General features: G+C 49.0%; 1 protein-coding gene across 1 annotated transcript; it reads left to right on the top strand.

Annotated features, from left to right (window-relative positions):
- The first annotated feature begins 5,046 nt into the window (after positions 1-5,046).
- LOC144717319 (protein shisa-9-like) lies at positions 5,047-5,988 on the top strand. The gene has a single exon (XM_078592825.1). The coding sequence runs from the start codon at positions 5,302-5,304 to the stop codon at positions 5,986-5,988; it is 687 nt and encodes a 228-aa protein (XP_078448951.1). The 5' UTR covers positions 5,047-5,301.
- The last annotated feature ends 12,604 nt before the right edge of the window (positions 5,989-18,592 follow it).

Here is an 18,592-nt window from a genome sequence, read left to right as displayed (position 1 = left end):
CGAGGGAGACAAAACCGGCTGGGCGTGGTCCACTTGCAGCACTTGCCTCTACAGTCTGTTAACAGCTATACGGGGGATCTTTATCTTTTTATGCGCATGTTGCCCATTTCCATTCCCCAGGCAGCTAGGTTCGATCCGTGGGTGCGGCACGCACGCCCAATGCATCAGCCCGAGGTCCATGTCCTACGTAAGTGGGTGTGCACGTGGGTGCTAATGTATACACATGTGTGTAGTGACATCGCGGGATGTCACTGTGCAGTGCCGGCCTTAGAGGGCCCGGTGAGCACTGGTTGACAGCGCTGGATGGCATCACGCTTGGCGTGCAGTGCCAGCCCCGACAGGACAGGGTGTGTGTGAGTGCCGGCCGAAGGATGAGGTTACTCGAGGCCATGGCTAGGGGTGGTAGCGTGACTGGGACCGAGATCTTTCCCGAGGATTCTAGAAGGTGGACGTGGTCAAGGTCGGAGCCGGCCACGCCGCAGAGAATCTAAGCCGGGTCCCCAGAGGCACCGGCATTGTTGTTGTTCATCCTGAAGAAACCAACGTTCTACGTTCAACGAGTCTCCAACACGTGGACCCGGACCCAAGCTGTTGGTCCCGGTCCGCTACACCAGTCACGTGGTAACTAGTGTAGTTAACCTGGTGGTCACCACCAGGCTAACTACACCAGTCACGTGGTAACTAGTGTAGTTAGCCTGGTGGTCACCACCAGGTTAACTACACCAGTCACGTGGTAACTAGTGTAGTTAGCCTGGTGGTCACCACCCGGCTAACTACACCAGTCACGTGGTAACTAGTGTAGTTAGCCTGGTGGTCACCACCAGGTTAACTACACCAGTCACGTGGTAACTAGTGTAGTTAACCTGGTGGTCACCACCAGGTTAACTACACCAGTCACGTGGTAACTAGTGTAGTTAGCCTGGTGGTCACCACCAGGTTAACTACACCAGTCACGTGGTAACTAGTGTAGTTAACCTGGTGGTCACCACCAGGCTAACTACACCAGTCACGTGGTAACTAGTGTAGTTAACCTGGTGGTCACCACCAGGTTAACTACACCAGTCACGTGGTAACTAGTGTAGTTAGCCTGGTGGTCACCACCCGGCTAACTACACCAGTCACGTGGTAACTAGTGTAGTTAGCCTGGTGGTCACCACCAGGTTAACTACACCAGTCACGTGGTAACTAGTGTAGTTAACCTGGTGGTCACCACCAGGCTAACTACACCAGTCACGTGGTAACTAGTGTAGTTAACCTGGTGGTCACCACCAGGTTAACTACACCAGTCACGTGGTAACTAGTGTAGTTAACCTGGTGGTCACCACCAGGTTAACTACACCAGTCACGTGGTAACTAGTGTAGCTAGCCTGGTGGTCACCACCAGGCTAACTACACCAGTCACGTGGTAACTAGTGTAGTTAACCTGGTGGTCACCACCAGGTTAACTACACCAGTCACGTGGTAACTAGTGTAGCTAGCCTGGTGGTCACCACCAGGTTAACTACACCAGTCACGTGGTAACTAGTGTAGTTAGCCTGGTGGTCACCACCAGGTTAACTACACCAGTCACGTGGTAACTAGTGTAGCTAGCCTGGTGGTCACCACAGGTTAACTACACCAGTCACGTGGTAACTAGTGTAGCTAGCCTGGTGGTCACCACCAGGCTAACTACACCAGTCACGTGGTAACTAGTGTAGTTAGCCTGGTGGTCACCACCAGGTTAACTACACCAGTCACGTGGTAACTAGTGTAGCTAGCCTGGTGGTCACCACAGGTTAACTACACCAGTCACGTGGTAACTAGTGTAGCTAGCCTGGTGGTCACCACCAGGCTAACTACACCAGTCACGTGGTAACTAGTGTAGCTAGCCTGGTGGTCACCACCAGGTTAACTACACCAGTCACGTGGTAACTAGTGTAGTTAGCCTGGTGGTCACCACCGTAGGTTGTTATTCTGTTTAGGGGAAGTTACCCTGTGTGTTGGAGTTGAATAAATGTGTTGTCTCCAAGTCTACGTCTGCGACTCGGTTGAACTCATTACACATGTACACATAGTGAGCCGTGGTGCAGTGGCGAGTGCACTGCATCGACGAAACGTCCGGACAAAAAACTGAGTTTGATTTCTGACCACGGCGAACATGAGTGACGATCCTGAGCCTCCCCTAGGTAAACTCAGCCTTAAACGAGTACCTTGGTACGGCGTAGACATCACCCGCTGGGGGGAGGAACTGAGGCCGGGTGCTTTGCTGCGATATTTCTTCACGCGGCCCGATTGAAGGCGACGCCTGCTGATGCGCCTCCATGAGGTCGAATTCAGGACCAAGGTTGCGATATTGAAACAAATAACTCGAGGGGCAAACATCGATCTGGACGCCACAAGTAGGCCAATGGATTTGTTTTCTCATTCACTATTCACACACACACACATCCCGCTTTGTTCCATTATCTGCACACACATACACAAAGATCCCCCGTATAGCCTTAACAGACTGTTTGCGGCAAGTGCCATGACGTTCTGCAACCCGCTGTTTACCTGCGACTTTAATTGATCATTTTGATCTCGGTCCGACTTTAACAACTATATACTGTGCGAACTCCCTCGTGTTTTCCAGTTGTCCCTCCATTTGTGTCTCTTTGCCCTGTGAACTTCATTTCGTCACGGAGCATGAACCATCACACGAAGCTCCGGTCATCGTCGAAACGCCTTTTGGCTGGCCATCGAACAAAGACGGTCACTCCATCGCGCACTTTCTTCCAGATGCGCTTCTGCGGCCGTATGGAACGCAGTTCCTTCCGATATTAGGAAGCCACTGGAGCTAAGCGCTTTTAAATCTAGGTTGAAAACTCACTTCTTTAGAACTGCTTTTTGCGTTTAGCGCGGTTGGCTACATACGGTGCGAAAGAAGTGCAATATACGCATTGCCTATATACTGTGGTTTATTCAGAGTTTTTTTTACTGGTAGGAACGAAGTGGACCAGACCACCAATAGATTATATCGTCCGTCCGTCCGTCCGTGTATCAACATCGACCCCTACTGCAAACACTTGGCAGGACCCTACAAAAACCTTTTGACTCAGTGGGGCTTTCCTGGCTAAACAAGTGTAATAATACATTATGTTTATATTCTTTGGTTATTCGTTCCTACCAGCCCACCCCGCAGGGTCCTGTTATTAAGTCGTTATGTATAACGTCCTGTGGTACATTTCCATTGGTGATCGTATTGTACATAGGTCTGAGATTGTTTCGTACCCTCTCCGTTTATCTGTGGGCAATTATTTTCTGCAATCCAATTTTGGATTGTAAATGTTTGCACACTATTGCTGTGAATAGCCTCGATTTTAGCATATTTATTCTACCCTCTATTCACCCGTCTCTTCTTTTGATCTGTGTGTTCGTTACTTTCTGCAAGCTCTCTCGGTGAAGCTATACTATCTAAATGCTGTATATTGTTTTAACCATTTGTTTTCATGTACAGCGTTCCCTCGCTTCACGCGGTTTCAGTTAGTGCGATTTTCACGTATTTGCGGCTAACCTCATTCTATTCGTTAGTCGTTATATACTATGCGGGTTGAATTCGCTCACATGCGGCTATGTGGTCGGACATTGTGTGTGTACTGTGTGCTGTGTTGTGTGTACTGTGTGTGTACTGTGGTGTGTGTGTGTACTGTGTGTACTGTGTGTGTGTACAGTGATGTGTGTACCGTGTGTACTGTGGTGTGTGTGTGTACTGTGTGTGATGTGTGTGTACTGTGTGTGCTGTGTGTGTACTGTGATGTGTGTGTACTGTGTGTGTACTGTGTGTGTGCTGTGGTGTGTGTACTGTGTGTGTGCTGTGGTGTGTGTGTACTACTAGCGGGGAGCGGTAGTGAAGTGGTTAGCGCGCTGTACTACAAACCTGGCGTCCTGGGTTCGATTCCCTGCTCACGGCCAACACCAGTGACGATGATTTGAACCGGTCTTGGGTCTCCCCTAGGTTGACTCAGCTTCAAATGAGTACCTGTGTAAACTTCGCCACTAGGGAGACAAAGGCGGCCGGGCGTGGTGTTGGCCACTCACCTCATGTGCCGTGCCGGCCTTGATAGATGCTCGCTAACAGCACTTGCCCCTACAGTCTGTTGAGGCTACACGGGGGATCTTTTTGTGTACTACTAATCAGGCAGCTGTCTCCTCGTGCGGTTTCGCTTTGTGCGCCCTTTTTGGAACGCATCTACTACCGCACAGAGTGATGGCAACCTCTTCCAGTACCTTCCCCCCTTTCAGTGCACGTGAATTCGTGCAAACTGAAGCCATCCGCGTCGTGCATGAACACAGGACAAGATGCCTCACTCGTCAGTACCACCCGGTGTGGCAGACGTTCAGCGGAGTTAATGTCTCCATGTGGCCAATAACAGTGAATTACGTGATCACCATGCGACTTTAGTGGGGTCATAAAGTAATTTTTACTAGACATTTTTTATATTTTACCAAGTAAGACCCACTAAGCTATATCGCTCATTTTCAAAAGCGATGTGACCACACATGACAGCTCAACGAAGTGGCGGCTTATCGTGTTAAAATGCATAGCGGCCAAATACTCTAAACTCACGTTTCTAAATGTGGAGGGCAAAACCGGAGGACCCAGAGAAAAATTCACGCGAGCACGGAGAGAGAAAACATGCAAACTACAAATATACAGCAGCAGGCATCAGGGTTGGGATCGAACCCACGACCTCCTGTATACCAGGCGAGGTAGTTAACATCTCGCCACCGTGGCGCTCCTTGCATTAGCCGTATGTGTGTTCGTGCTGTTGTTCATGGATTAAAGCTCTCACGAGCCAAACCCTTCAGGCTACCCATGTAACTGTGTTCAGTGTCGCATCGATCGAGCGTGTAGGCAGTGAAGCTGCACCATGACCCATGCCAACCACGCTATACGGCACCGACTGCGTGAATGAGAGTGGTACACGTGTTAGAAGTGCGTTGCGCGACTGTCTGACCTTTAGATTGGGGGGGAAGGGCATTGCCTGCCCTGCGGGGGGCATTGACAGGGTGCATTGGGGTCACAGACTGTCGCAGCGAGAGTTGGATGTCTATCTCTCTATATAACAAATCTGGTGTCGTTCTTCAGAGGATTCGTGTGGAGCTGTGAGCCCCGACCATTTTGGATCCGGACCTCAAATCTAACCGTCACCCATCTACATGTCACCCTCCTCCTCCTCTAAACAAAGTGCTGCTCATTCTTCCCATCCAGTGATCGCGTCCTGGTGGTGGTAGCGTCAGCAACGACAACAAACCTTCCAGTCGACGGTGTCGGTGTTGGAAATGATGATGGTGGCGGTGATAGCCACGACGATGATGACGACCACCATCATCCTGAGTCTGGGCGACCTCCAGATCAGCTCGGCCGCATCTTCTGCATCTCGCCGAACCTCAAACAGCAGCAGCAGCAAGGGCATCGGCCCAATCGGCACACTGCACGGAGTCTCACCACCAATACCAGCAGGAGACATGCACAGCAAGATTCATCATGGCCAAGGGATGGAGGAGACACGCGCCGACGAGGAGGCAGCGGTGGTTCCGGCGATCATCAAGGAGCCGGTTGAGACCTGCCGCGGCTACTACGACGTGATGGGTCAGTGGGACGCACCGTTCGACTGCCGCACCAAGCCCTACACGCACTGCTGCGGCACCTGCGGATTTCGCTTCTGCTGCCAGTTCCTGCGCGAGAAGCTGGACCAGCGGTCGTGCAACAACCACGACTCGCCGGGCTGGGCCGACGTGGAGCAGCACCTGGGCGCCGGCGACGCTCCGGGCACCTTCCCGCACGACAAACACCACCCGCAGCAGGCTGTGGTGCTCGCCGCGTGCGGGGTGGGCGCCCTGCTCGTGGTGGCGGCGGTGTTCGCCGGCATCGGGCTGCGCAAGTTGGCGGCGCAGCGGGAGATCGGCAGAGCGAGCAGGTGTCGGAGTGTGAGCGGGTGGTGGTGGTGGTTGCGGTGGTGGTGGTAGCGGTGGTTGCGGTGGTGGTGGTTGCGGTGGTGGTGCTAGCGGTGGTGGTGGTTGCGGTGGTGGTGGTAGCGGTGGTGGTGGTAGCGGTGGTGGTGGTTGCGGTGGTGGTGGTAGCGGTGGTGGTGGTAGCGGTGGTGGTGGTTGCGGGCAGTGCGCCGAGTTATCCCAATAGCATAAGTAGCCACGTGCGTTGACTTAAAGCTTTCGTGACTGCAGGAATTCATATTCTTGTGGGTCTTTCGGTGAAGTCACGTAGATAGGTTTTTTGATTATGAATTCCTGCAGCTACTCAAATGAGTAGCTGGTGCGGTGTGTAAACATCGCCACTGGGCGATCGAGGGTGGTGCTGGCCACCCATCCCCTCGTGTGCCACAGCGCCGGCCTTCATCGGAGCTACTCGCTAGCAGCACTTGCTCCTACAGTCTGGAAAGGCTACACGGGGGATCTTTGTCTCTTGTCGTCGTGGTGATCTCCGTAGCGTCGTGGGGGGTTGGAGGGTGCCCAGCCGCCTTCGTGTTGGGGGTGGGGAGGCAGAAGGATAAGCCACCGAGACCCCCCACGGTTGAATTCTTAAAATCATCTCTAATAAATGTCGATATGAATGTGGATGGATTCGTGGTGGATTAGCGATGGTCGTGCCAGCGGCGCGGTGGCCGGGCCACGGTGAAGAGACAATGGAGCAGGCAGCAGCATTCTGGTGTGGAGGCGTCCGGGTGTCAGCCACTGCTCGTACGTGATGATTAAACCCGCGTCTCGAGTGGAGCCAATTGATCATTCTGGATTTGAAGCTTTCGTGACTGCAAGGATTCATATTCTTAGGTTTTTTCCGGTAAAGTCACGTTGGTAAAAAAATAAAATTAATAAAAGTAAAATAAAATAAAATCACGACGTTTCGGAGGCAACACAAGCTTCCGTCTTATTTTTCTTTCATTAATTAAAATGTTTTACCTACGTGACTTTACCGAAAAAACCTAAGAATATGAATACCAATTGATCATCCCAGAGCGGTGGGCCTGCAAAAAATTAATCACTTAAGATAGTTTTTTTTTCTCTCTTAGTTCGGTAAAATTATTCTAAGCTCTGAGAATTAGAAATCCACATGTGAGTGCCATTGCCACGTGGCGAACGTGTTTAGTTGTGGTTTAAATTTACTTGACGGGATCTCAGAACTTGTCCTATGATATCTCCTATCATGGGCCGTTTTCGAATACGGGGCGATGCACTTCCCTGCATGTGAGGGTTTTCAATCGCACGCCTTGTCCTCTGACCTGATGCCTCGAGCATGCTTGGAATACAATCGACGCAAAAGACAAAAGGACTAATGATACAAATGAGGTGATGGTGATGAAGGTGGTAGTAGCGTGGCGATTGAGATGACATGGTTAGTGATGGAGAGGATGAAGATAGTGATGATGAATCTGATGATGAAAGCAATGAAACTGTTACTGCCGATGATAATCATCATTGTGATGATGATGTGAAGTCGATAATGCTATTGTTTAAGAAGAACATTGGGGGCGTAACTATACATCTGTGCACCGATGACTAATGCACATGGTTACAATCACAATACTTGCATCGATTGTTCATGTACACATTGAGATGCATTATCTATTGATATAGAGTATCTCGTAATGTAATGGGTGTCGTGTACCACCTGAAACGTCTTGTAACCGCTCAAAGAGAATTGATAATGCAATCCAATCACTACCCATTATCAGGAAAGTTAATGGACTCCTCTAGAACAATGGCATTGATGAAGTTACAATGAACCCTCTTTTGTCTCCCCTTGCACCTATCCACCGTACTCTCCCCCCCCCCCAAGGCTCTCGGAGATAGTACAGCGGGAAGGACAAGTGGGGATGCAACGTGCAGGGCCTGAAGAAGAAAGAGCAACATCAGCAGCAGCAACAACAACAACCCCCTCTGCGGAGTTTCCATGTGGTAGGTTCCAGATTCTCTCCACCTCCCCCATCACTGTGCTCATTAGTGCATCACAAATCTTCCCTTACCAATGCCAGAGAGAGAGATCGTTTCAACACGTAGTACGTGGCGTCTGAAATGTCCTATTTGCCTCATCTGCAAAAAAAATATCGTTTCTGGGAGGCTCAACCGGGACACAGGGAGAGGTGGCCGCCCCGATCTGCCTCAACTCCGCAGCCTTTCCAAACAACCATGCCACACAGTGCCACCACGTTTGGCAGAAGGGCGGACGTGACGTCATGAGATCTATAGCTCTCCCCCGGTGACGTCACACGTTCGGATCAAACTGAAACAAAACCTGTGTCGGATCGTTCGAAATCCCGTGTTGGGGTCGGTTTTCACGGATTTTTCGGGTGAATCCTAAAGCAGGGGACACACCCAGCGTGTGCACTTCTCTGCTGCCACCCACTGACCGCACCACTACGCTAACAACAATGATCATGGTAACAGTGATGGTTACGATGATGATCTGGCAATTATTGCTATTTAAAGCTAAAGTGTGGAATTATGCTTATGCTGGTTATCACGATGATATTGATGACGATGATGATAATGCTGCTGGTACTGCTGCTCTTGCTGCTGATGATGCTAAATGAAAGTGCTTCTTCTGCTGCTTCCTCTGATGATAAAGTTGATGCCAATGAATCATCATAAGCCACTGCTTATGATGATTCTGCTGCTTCCTCTGCTTCTGTCGCTGCTCCTTACGATGATGATGGTGACGATGATGATGGTGACGATGATGATGGTGACGATGATGATGTTGGTGACGATGATGATGATGGTGACGATGATGATGATGGTGACGATGATGATGGTAACGATGATGGTGATGATGATGATGATTATGGTGACGATGATGATGATGGTGACGATGATGATGTTGTCCTAGAAACATCGACGCTGGGTGCCGCTGTGTATGGAGGAGCGGCGTTCTTTGTGCAGAATGCATTGGCCGGGCAGCACAGCCCCCACCACCCACCCTCGGCCATGCCCCCCTTGTCCGTGCCCACCATAGAGACCCTGCTCGCCTCCCCCAAGCGACGCAGGCACAGCGTGTCCTCCATAAACTCGCTCGGTGAGTTCGCATCATCCTTGTCGTCAACATCATTATCAGCCGCAGCAACAGCGGCATTAGCAGCATTGTTATCCAAACCATTGCCGTAATCACTATTATCAGCAGTATTATTGTAATTCGCCAAATCTTCATCGTGATAAGCAGCAGCAGCAGCATCAGCATACTCCATCCAATATGTTCGGCGGTGCTAATTTCTCCATGTAGTCGCCAGATATCGGTTTAATGTTGCCGTAACTTAAATCGGAATTGCACCATAATCAGTCTAAAAATAAATCTGCCGGAGCCGAATTAAGCTAACAGCGACTTTATCACTTGACACTGACTCATGTTTATCCAATATCATCTATTTCTCATGCGACGCAGTTGGGTTTGCTCTCATTTCTATTTGCTTCATTGCTGCGCTTTATTTTGTTTGCTTTGCTTTTGAAATTTTAGGTAAAAAATAAAACAACTGAAAAAACAACTAAATTAAATCACGACGTTTCGGGCGCAACACAAGCGTCCTTCTTCAGGTGGGGACAACGTAGCGAAAGCACAACCGCTTAAGTGTGTCTCAGAGATGGCTGTGACGAGGAATTATATAGTCGCGGGGCAGAGCCGGCCCAGCCACTAAGCGACCCTTGCAATTGTAAAGAGCCCCGTGGCCAGCAGAGGGCCCCCTAGAGTCACTGCTAGCTAGTGGTTGAAAAAAAATCATACATCAAAGGGGCCTCCAACCAAATTTTGCTTAGCGCCCCCAAAGGTCTAGGGCCGGTTCTGTCGCGGGGGATGGAGGGAGGAGGAGGGGCCATGGTGAGTGTGGGGGCGAAAAAACCAAAGAGTATGAATCCTTGCAGTCACGAAAACTTCAAATCTAGAATTTGTCATTTTAGTGAACCAAATTAGACTCTCCTGGCCACACGAGCTCTCAGCTGGCTAGACAATATACAGTCAACTTGAAACTTACATCATTTCCTTTCCCATCTCCCTGCCCACCTCTCTCTCCCCCCCCCCCCCTCTCTCGCCACACAAGACGACGACGATGACTCCAGGTGTCGCCATGAGGGCCGCCGCTCAGAGCGAGCAGCAGGAAGGCACCCCGTGATCCAGGCCCTCCCGCGGGCCCCATACCCCCATCGCCACCACCAAGCGGGATGCGGGACCCCTTGCAAACTGCGAATGACCAAGATGTATTCGGATCCCGGCGGGTTTCGGTGGCAGGATTCCTCGGCTGGCGCCCAGCCGCCGCAAGACCCCCGTTGGCAGGGTCGTAGGTCTACAACCGTGGACCACAGCACTCAGCAACTGAACCGTGGGCCGACCCGCACGTATCACTCCACCTACTCAAAGCGAGAGGTCGTCGTGTAGAAGCAGGGGCTCCTACAACTTTAAAACGTTGTTGTAGTTTCCCTCCCCCCCTCCCACCCCGAATTGTTATCCCGTTGGTTGCTATCGGCATCGCGCCGTGAAACGAGGAACCCGTTGGCATCTCTCGAAGAGGTGTGGCGCAACCGGTTGAGTCGGAGGCTGGTCCGCTGAAGTGGACACCACAGAGCTACCTCTGAGATTCCTTCTTCAGGTGTCCCCCGATTCACACAGTAGAGGGCAGCAATCTGCCAAGTTTGAAACATTCCATTATGAGATCTCTTTTACCAGTGCAAAATATAGTAGTAGGTTTTTACCCTTTTAAACTGGATTTATAGTGAAAATTTTTGTTTTTACGGGTTAATTTTTTGTTTGCTTTTTTGACTACTTGTGTTGTGGTTATTGCAAACATGATGCCTTGAATAAAGGTGTCAGTTTTGTACCAGTTTAAAAGGGTAAAAACCTACTACCACATTCCATTAATTCTAGATTTGAAGCTTTCGTGACTGCAAGGAATCATCTTCTTAGGTTTTTTCGGTAAAGTCACGTAGAAAGTAAAATAAAATAAAAAACAAAATTCACGACGTTTCGGAGGCAACACAAGTCTCCGTCATCAGGTGGGACCGTCACAGCCAGATTAGCTGTATCAAGTGACTATAAATCCAGTTTTGATACAGCTAATCTGGCTGTGATGGTCCCACCTGATGACGGAGACTTGTGTTGCCTCCGAAACGTCGTGAATTTTGTTTTTTATTTTATTTTACTTTCTACGTGACTTTACCGAAAAAACCTAAGAAGACACATTCCATTAATTCATTTACCCGACCTGAACCTCAGTTTTTGGGTTTTCCCTTTTGATGCCGTGCGTTGTCCCTCCAGGAACGCGTTATCTGGGTTACTCAAACAAGCGACAGGGTTTCGTTTTTGTTTAACTTGGCCACTTGTTTTTTTTTTGCTGTACAATGAGATCTGTTTTCAGTGCGGTGTATTTTTACTCGACTCGGACGACGTTTCGAGCATTGGCCCTTTTTCATAGAAATTCGGCCAGAGAGAGATGGAATGAATAATACGAGATGGAGACTGCACTTTATTGTATTTGCATTCCTTTGTGACGGTTCTCTGCTAAACTGGCCCCACAGTGTCCGCGTGTTCTTTACCTCCTGTGATCCCAGAAAAACCAACAGCGATTGTTGAACAAGCCACGTCCCTGCTGGTGAGACGTGGAGAAGTTGAAACCTGTACATGGTTCAATCGACGCTGCTGGAAAACACTGGTTCAGAAGACCTAGATAGGCTGATGGACCAAAGTAAAATTGTATTCTATATGTGGGGTAAAAGTGAAGGATTTTTGTCGGCCATGTGGTTAAATCAGATGGACGTGTGTAGATACTGACATGATCTTGTCCCGGTCACCAATAACTGCACAAAAACAACTACTGTGTTTTTACATAGGTGTATATATATGTACGTAGCCTGGCATTTACAGATAAAAATTAAATTAATGTTGCAAAATGTACGGTTGTAGATGAACCCAATTGCTATTTTAACTGCATGGTTGTAAAGTGTTATGGAGTATAATAATTTGATGTACAGGCACATTGGATTTAAAAAAGGTGCATCAAAGAAATAAAGTTTGATTGGCTGAGTGATAAAACACCTCGCTTAACATTTTCCCAATGACGATCTCTGTTCATTTATTAGTATTATTATTCAAAGGGCTGTCGTGTTTTTTGGTTTAATAAAGCATCACATAAATGACTAATCTTTAAACAATGTGTGGATAGTGATGATGATGAAAGGGATTTCCTCCAGCTTCCCCCCCCGGGTAAACCACGATTGAATGACACTGCCAAGCCCTTGACAAAAACAACCCGGATCTTGTGGCCTCCTTGGATCTTGGAAGAAGCTAAACAGCATAGAGCCTTAATTCTAGATTTGACGCTACACGACCTGCCGCATACCCCCCCCCCCCCACGACTCATTGGCTCCTCCCCCCCCCCTAGTACCCTATATAACCACGTGTCTCTAAAAAGCTCGCTTTGTACGCGACAGTAATTTTGCTGGAGCAGTCACACCTGATGACGGATGCTTGTGTTGCTTACGAAACGTCGTGATTTAATTGAGTTGTTTTAATTTCGTTTTAACCTACGTGACTTTAACGAAAAAACCAAAGAGTAAGCATCGAGCCTGGATACCCAGTAAACATTGGCATTGAGGTTGGAACGGTTGGACCAAGGTTGGCCCAACGTTTCCCTGTTTAGTGTGGAGTGCCCGGATGGGTAACCATCATGTATAGCATGTGTGTAGTTTGCTGAGGGGGCTATGATGTTCGGATGAACTTTTGGATGAAATATTTAGCATGGCGTAATTTTATATATTTATTTTTATTTTGAAGGACAACTTTAGATATATACTTTTTCAGGATTTACAGATAATTTCCACGACGTATTCATTCAAACGTGCTTTCGTGCTTACACAAGTGACGTCATCCGATGCCATGTGACACCACTTTTGGCGGGATAAGCACACAAAGTGGAGTAATATAAAATCGGAAACAGGACATTATTTTTTGGACCATCCGAAATGTCGTATGCGGGCCAGATTATTATTCTGATTAATCTTGAAATCTGGAGCACATCCCCGGCATGTTCATAGCAGTGCTGCGATTTCAATGGTTGTACTGTAAATCGATGCTCCCCACCTTCACTCAAATCAGCATCGAGTTCGGTCAAATAACCGCCACGACCCGCACGGCATGGGGATGCCCTCATCCAGCAGTGGATAGAGATGCGGGCTGTGCCCGCTACACGCGAGCATCCACAGGGCAGTGCGGCTTGGGATCGCCCCGTTGGTGAAGGCAGTCGATAGCCGCGTGAAAAATAGACGAAGCCCTGCAGATGAGTTGGGGGGGGGGGGGCGGGGGGGGTTAGTGGGGGGCACACAACGCAGTCACCTCCGATTAGCACGGTTCGCTACGTACGGTGTGAAAGATGGCCACCGTACGTACATACAATGTAAAAAAAACTTCAACCCAAATACCAAGCGCTCAACAGATTTGAGCAGCGATTGGATCTGCCCGTGTCTACCGCATTCTGCTTTTATGGCACTCGCAATCCTCCCTGTGTATGCAGTGTAATCATTTAAATACCGTCATTCACGCAAATTTGCATCTCAAAAATCGTAATTTTTTTTTATCGCCCGCAAAAAAAAACATCATAGAAAAATAATTTTAAAAATAACTGAAAAAAAAATGAACAAACCCGACTAAGAGCACGGGGGTGACCCAATCATGGAGCACGTGGTTCAACATCAAGCACTCACTTACTCAGGCTCCCTACATCCAAGAAAATCCGGGGAACAATGAGAGCGATAATAATAATTGGGTTTCACACGGCGTTACGCATGCACAGAACAACCCTCGCACATATCGGCAATGAGCAGCAGCAGCAGCAGCAAACAAGAGCGTGCATGCGATCTGAATGTTGAAAGGGAGCTGATCTGACGCCCTGTGGCAGGCGAGGTGCAATGGGCTTGCATTCCATGCTGAGCACAAGCACACACATTCACTGATGTTAAATATTTCACCAAATTCTTTTCTTTTACTTGGTCGGTGGGGGCCGCAGGGGAGTGGGTTAACCCTTCGTGGGACGGGGTGGGAGAATTTAACTTAAACCCCTTCTACCTGCGTTGCCAACTCTGAGCTACAATAAAATAAACAAGCGGGACATCGTGCGAGTAAGAATACCTCACAACACCGAGAGAGAGAGAGAGCTGATAGCTGCTTGTGAACGTATCGTTTACAAACGGCGTCTTCGCGATGCACGCGAGAAAAACCGTAACTTATTACGTCCCGGGAATAATTTTATAGATTTCATGATGATCACAGCACTAACACCGCAGCAAGCGGAGGGTCCTGGGAAACCCAGGACAGTTGGCAACCCCTACCCGTGGTGGATATGCAGCCGGATGGATGATGAATAGAAGAGTCAGAAAATTTAGGGGGGTACCAACAAGAACATCAGTATCATCCAACTCACTCTCACCACCGTCGCTCAAACATCGCCATTCGTATCGCGGCATTCCCTCTACCCCGAGCGATTCCGCTCCGTTCCAGCAGAGGTCACAGCAGACTGCGCTATGGCGACGTTGGAGTTTGATCACCGCGGTTTGCGCGTTTAATTCCTCGCGCAGCAACGCGACATTCCGTCCCCAACGCCAAACGATGAAGCAAATGTCAGCCCAACGCGACAGACCAACAACAAACGCGAACTTCACCTAAGAGTTAATCAGCTTTTAAAGTAACAAAAAAACGTAACGACCAAATGTGAACACTGCATATTCTCTCATTGTATTTCGATTTAAAGCTTTCGTGACTGCAGGGATTCATCTTCTTGGTTCTTTCGGTAAAGTCACGTAGAATGGAAATAATAAAATAATAAAAATAAAACATAATAACATATTTTATTTTATTTCGATTTAAAGCTTTCGTGACTGCAGGGATTCATCCTCTTGGTTGTTTCGGTACCGAAAGAACCAAGAAGATATTTTATTTTGCAGCTTCATTTATTAGGTACTATAGCCCTGTGAGCCACGCGGCTCTTGAATCTGGGTGCAACCGCAACAAACAAAAACATGAACAAAGAAACATCTTAAAGTGACTACGCGCAATAGAAAAAATCCAGGAAAAAACAGCAAAGTCTTCCAGCAAAGTCTTTAATAGTGCTGACTGTCGCTGGCTGCTTGGCTGTTTCTGGGCTTGGGGGCTGTGCTGAGCGACCGCGATGAAAGAATAAAAACAATTAATTAGCGCTCAGGTCGTGGGCTGCCTCGATGCCAGGTCGCCTTCTCTGTGTCGGGGAGGGGGGGGGGGTCAGAGACTTTTGTTTTGTGGATGTGCGAGGAGAGAAAGGCACGAGGCACAGGAGAGCTGTAAGCGCACAGGGCCCTTTGGGGGTATTCTTGTGACGCATCCAATGCACGGCGCAGATGTTGGAATCAACCCCGTCAGCAAAGCGTGCAGGTTAATTACTCTCCCGCAAGCACGGCGCATTGCCTACACGCCTCTTCCACCTAATCGTCTGAGGTTTCACCAAAACAAATGGAACGCTGGCGAAAGGTAATGCTCATTAGTGAGCGATTTGTGCAAAATAAGCACCCGCATGTGGTTAAGATATCGCGGATATTTTGTGGCGCATCGAAAAGCCATAAACACGGAGTGATGTCGCAACAGTGAGCAACATCGAACACTGAACGCAGTCGTCAATACCACTGTCGTTAAAGAAACAAATAAACCCAAGAGGCGATATTCCTGGTTCTGTCGGTAAAGTGACGTAGAAGGGAAATAATAAAATAATACCAAATTCAATTCTCACGACTTTTCGCAAGCAATCATCATCAGGTGTGAAACCCACAGCAAGAAAATGTGAAAAAAAGCTTTAAATCGAAAAAAAAAATCCAATAGGCGATGTTGCGAGCAATGGCCATAGCACGGTGCTCTAATACCAACAATGCATAGCCCTTTTAGTTGAGGTGGTGTCACAATGTGTGTCGTAAACCCTCCGCCACCCGACACACAGCCAGTTATTAAAAGTGTCCCGTGAATCAAACGACAGCCAAATTATTTCGGGTTCAGCAGCACCACCGGTGTTTGTTGTTGTTGGAAAGCGATCTCACAACATTCACATGGGTGCGGGCGTTTCGCTGAAGGTGATTACAGCCAGCGTCATCACGATCTCTGGATCTAATGTCGGAGTTGTTTGACCATACTTCACCATGCTGGTCAGTGCGGGCTGGTGAATGTGGTGGGAGGGGGCGCGGGAGAGGTCCGATTCGAAAGTCGTCGAGCGATGCAATGGAGGAAAAAGAGAGAGAGAGAGAGCGGTGAGGTGACCTGCGGTGAGTGAGTGAGTGGGTGAGTTGTTGTGCGGTCGAACACAGTGCGATGATGGCTGAGACAAAACGGTGCTTGGCAGACAGAGTCCTCAACATGGGCGGAGGAATCAACGAGTGAAGTTCACAAGAACAGAAACCACACGGAGTGTGGTAGCGACGAAGGAGTGACAATGAGTCGACTGACCGGCGGAGAGCCAGTGGCTGAAGGTGAATCGGTGCCAGCTGGATAACGCTTCTGGCAATTCAGCTACCTCCCACACCAATAAATGTGATCCAACCTAATAAAAAAGATGATTTGGCCAAATCACCCCGAGCATGACCCTCCTGCAAATGAGTCCTGAAAGCTCAGGATTGTCTTGGCTAAAGGCAGTGCGTGTATGGTGCTGGTACAGTGCAACGCCCTATTGGGAATTCTTACACCGCAGTTCTGTATCACGCTCCGGCGGCGCTCATTACGTAACCTGCCAGCTCACGACCCACGGTGTCGTTGTGTGCGCGGAGTGGTGGCGCATCGGTTAGCGCACTGTCCGACGAGCCCGGCGACCCCCCGAGTTTGGTTCCCGCTTGCGGTCAACGTCAGTGACGAATATCTGAACCGGTCCTGAACCTCCCCTAGGTAGACACAGCCGAAAATGAGTATCTGGTAGCGCCGTGTAGTAATCAGCACTGGGGAGACAAAGGTGGCCGGGCGTGGGGCTGGTCACCCAGCCCCTCGTGTGCCTTGGCAGTCTTCATAGGTGTTCGCTAACAGCACTTGCTCCTACAGCCTGTTAAGGCTATACGGGGGATATTAGTCTTTGTGTACTATGTATGTGAGTTTAACACGTAGGCTTTCGCGACTAATATTATTCATAATAAACGTTTGTTGGTTAGATCGCGTTATTTAGTAAGTATTTAGTAAGTAAAAAAGTGTCACGTTGACAAAAGACAAAGTAGTGAACTATTTGTCTTTTGTCAACATGACACTTTTTACTGAGTGGCCGTGTCGGGTGGTGGAGGGTTATGACACATTTATAAATAACGCGATCTAACCGACAAACGTTTATTATGGATACTATGTATGTGGCCATAGTGCAGTAGTTGTGTGTGTGTGTTGTCTGCACGTGTGTTTGGTGATCGGGGTGCTGTGTACGTATGGGTTAATGTGTAGGTGCAAGCATGGCGTGTGTTCGTGTAGATAGGCGTCGATGTTTGCGGTATGCATATCTAGGTGTGCACATCGAGATGTATGCCACAATCTTGATCGAATAATAACCTCGAGGTATTATTTACGATAATAGCCAACGTGCTCATAACATTGCTGACCAACGAAGCTTTGCGTGACTGAATTCACCAACGGAGGACGCTTCGCTCAAACTGCTTTGAGCGACATCGGGTAGCGATGATCTGCTCACCACACTCACACAATGATCTCCCCAGACGATTGGAGCAAAAGACGGCACGGCACACGAGGGAGGGCCATCACCCACGCCCGGCCGAATTTGTCTCCTCAATGCTGATGTTTACACACCGAACCGCCGGCTACTGAGTCGAAAAGGTCCGGGAGCGTTTCAGATCGTCACCGGTGTTGGCCGTGAGCGAGAACCGATTCATAGCGCAGCGCGCTGACCGCTGCACCACCGCTCCCCTTCATATCTCTACCAAGGGTGTAAAAAAACCCGATTTTTTCAGCGGCAGGCATCTGTTTTTTCCTTTAATACAATTAAACCCGATTTCGGGGAATTACAACCTGGTTTAATGAATACGAAACTCTGATCCAAGGCTTAGGCTGCTTCCTCGTCGGTGCTGCTATCGTACTCGGGGGGGCCATCGGGCACGGGGTAGTCGTAGAATGCGGCGGGCAGGTTGGTCTTGATGAACACGAGCTTCTCCTCCACAATCGTGGGCACCGCCAGTGAGTTTCTTCGCTTGGAATGGATGAAGCCCATCGTTGAGAAGTTGGCGAAGTGCGGTTCTGCAATTAGAACCAATTAAACCGGATTTCTCCCAATCTCAGATGATCGGGTTTAATATAAAAAGACAATTAAACCCGATTGTCGAAAACCCGACTGTGCCACCCTTGATCTCTACCCGCTCACACCGATGCTGCACGCCAGCTCTCCGCACACAGACCATTGCATCTCCACACGTTGCATTGCAGACCATTGGCGAATGATGTATGTGCGGGGTGTCTGCTAAACTGCACGCAAGCATAGCTCGCAGTAAAGCCTGAAATAAGAACTCACTTGCCTAATCAAGAGGGGTTAACGTAGCGTGGTCGGGGCGGTCGTTAAACTCTCCGAGCGAGGACGCTGAACTGGAGATGCCA

This window comes from Lampetra planeri, chromosome 1 (genome assembly GCF_965212315.1).
Source record: "Lampetra planeri chromosome 1, kcLamPlan1.2.h2, whole genome shotgun sequence".
Lineage (NCBI taxonomy): Eukaryota > Metazoa > Chordata > Hyperoartia > Petromyzontiformes > Petromyzontidae > Lampetra > Lampetra planeri.
Note: the sequence above shows the minus strand (reverse complement) of the source record. Positions and strands in the feature narration are given on the sequence as shown.

Bases quoted from the DNA above. Each gene is read 5' to 3' on its own strand.
- LOC144717319 (XM_078592825.1), top strand. From the start codon at position 5,302: ATGATGATGGTGGCGGTGATAGCCACGACGATGATGACGACCACCATC.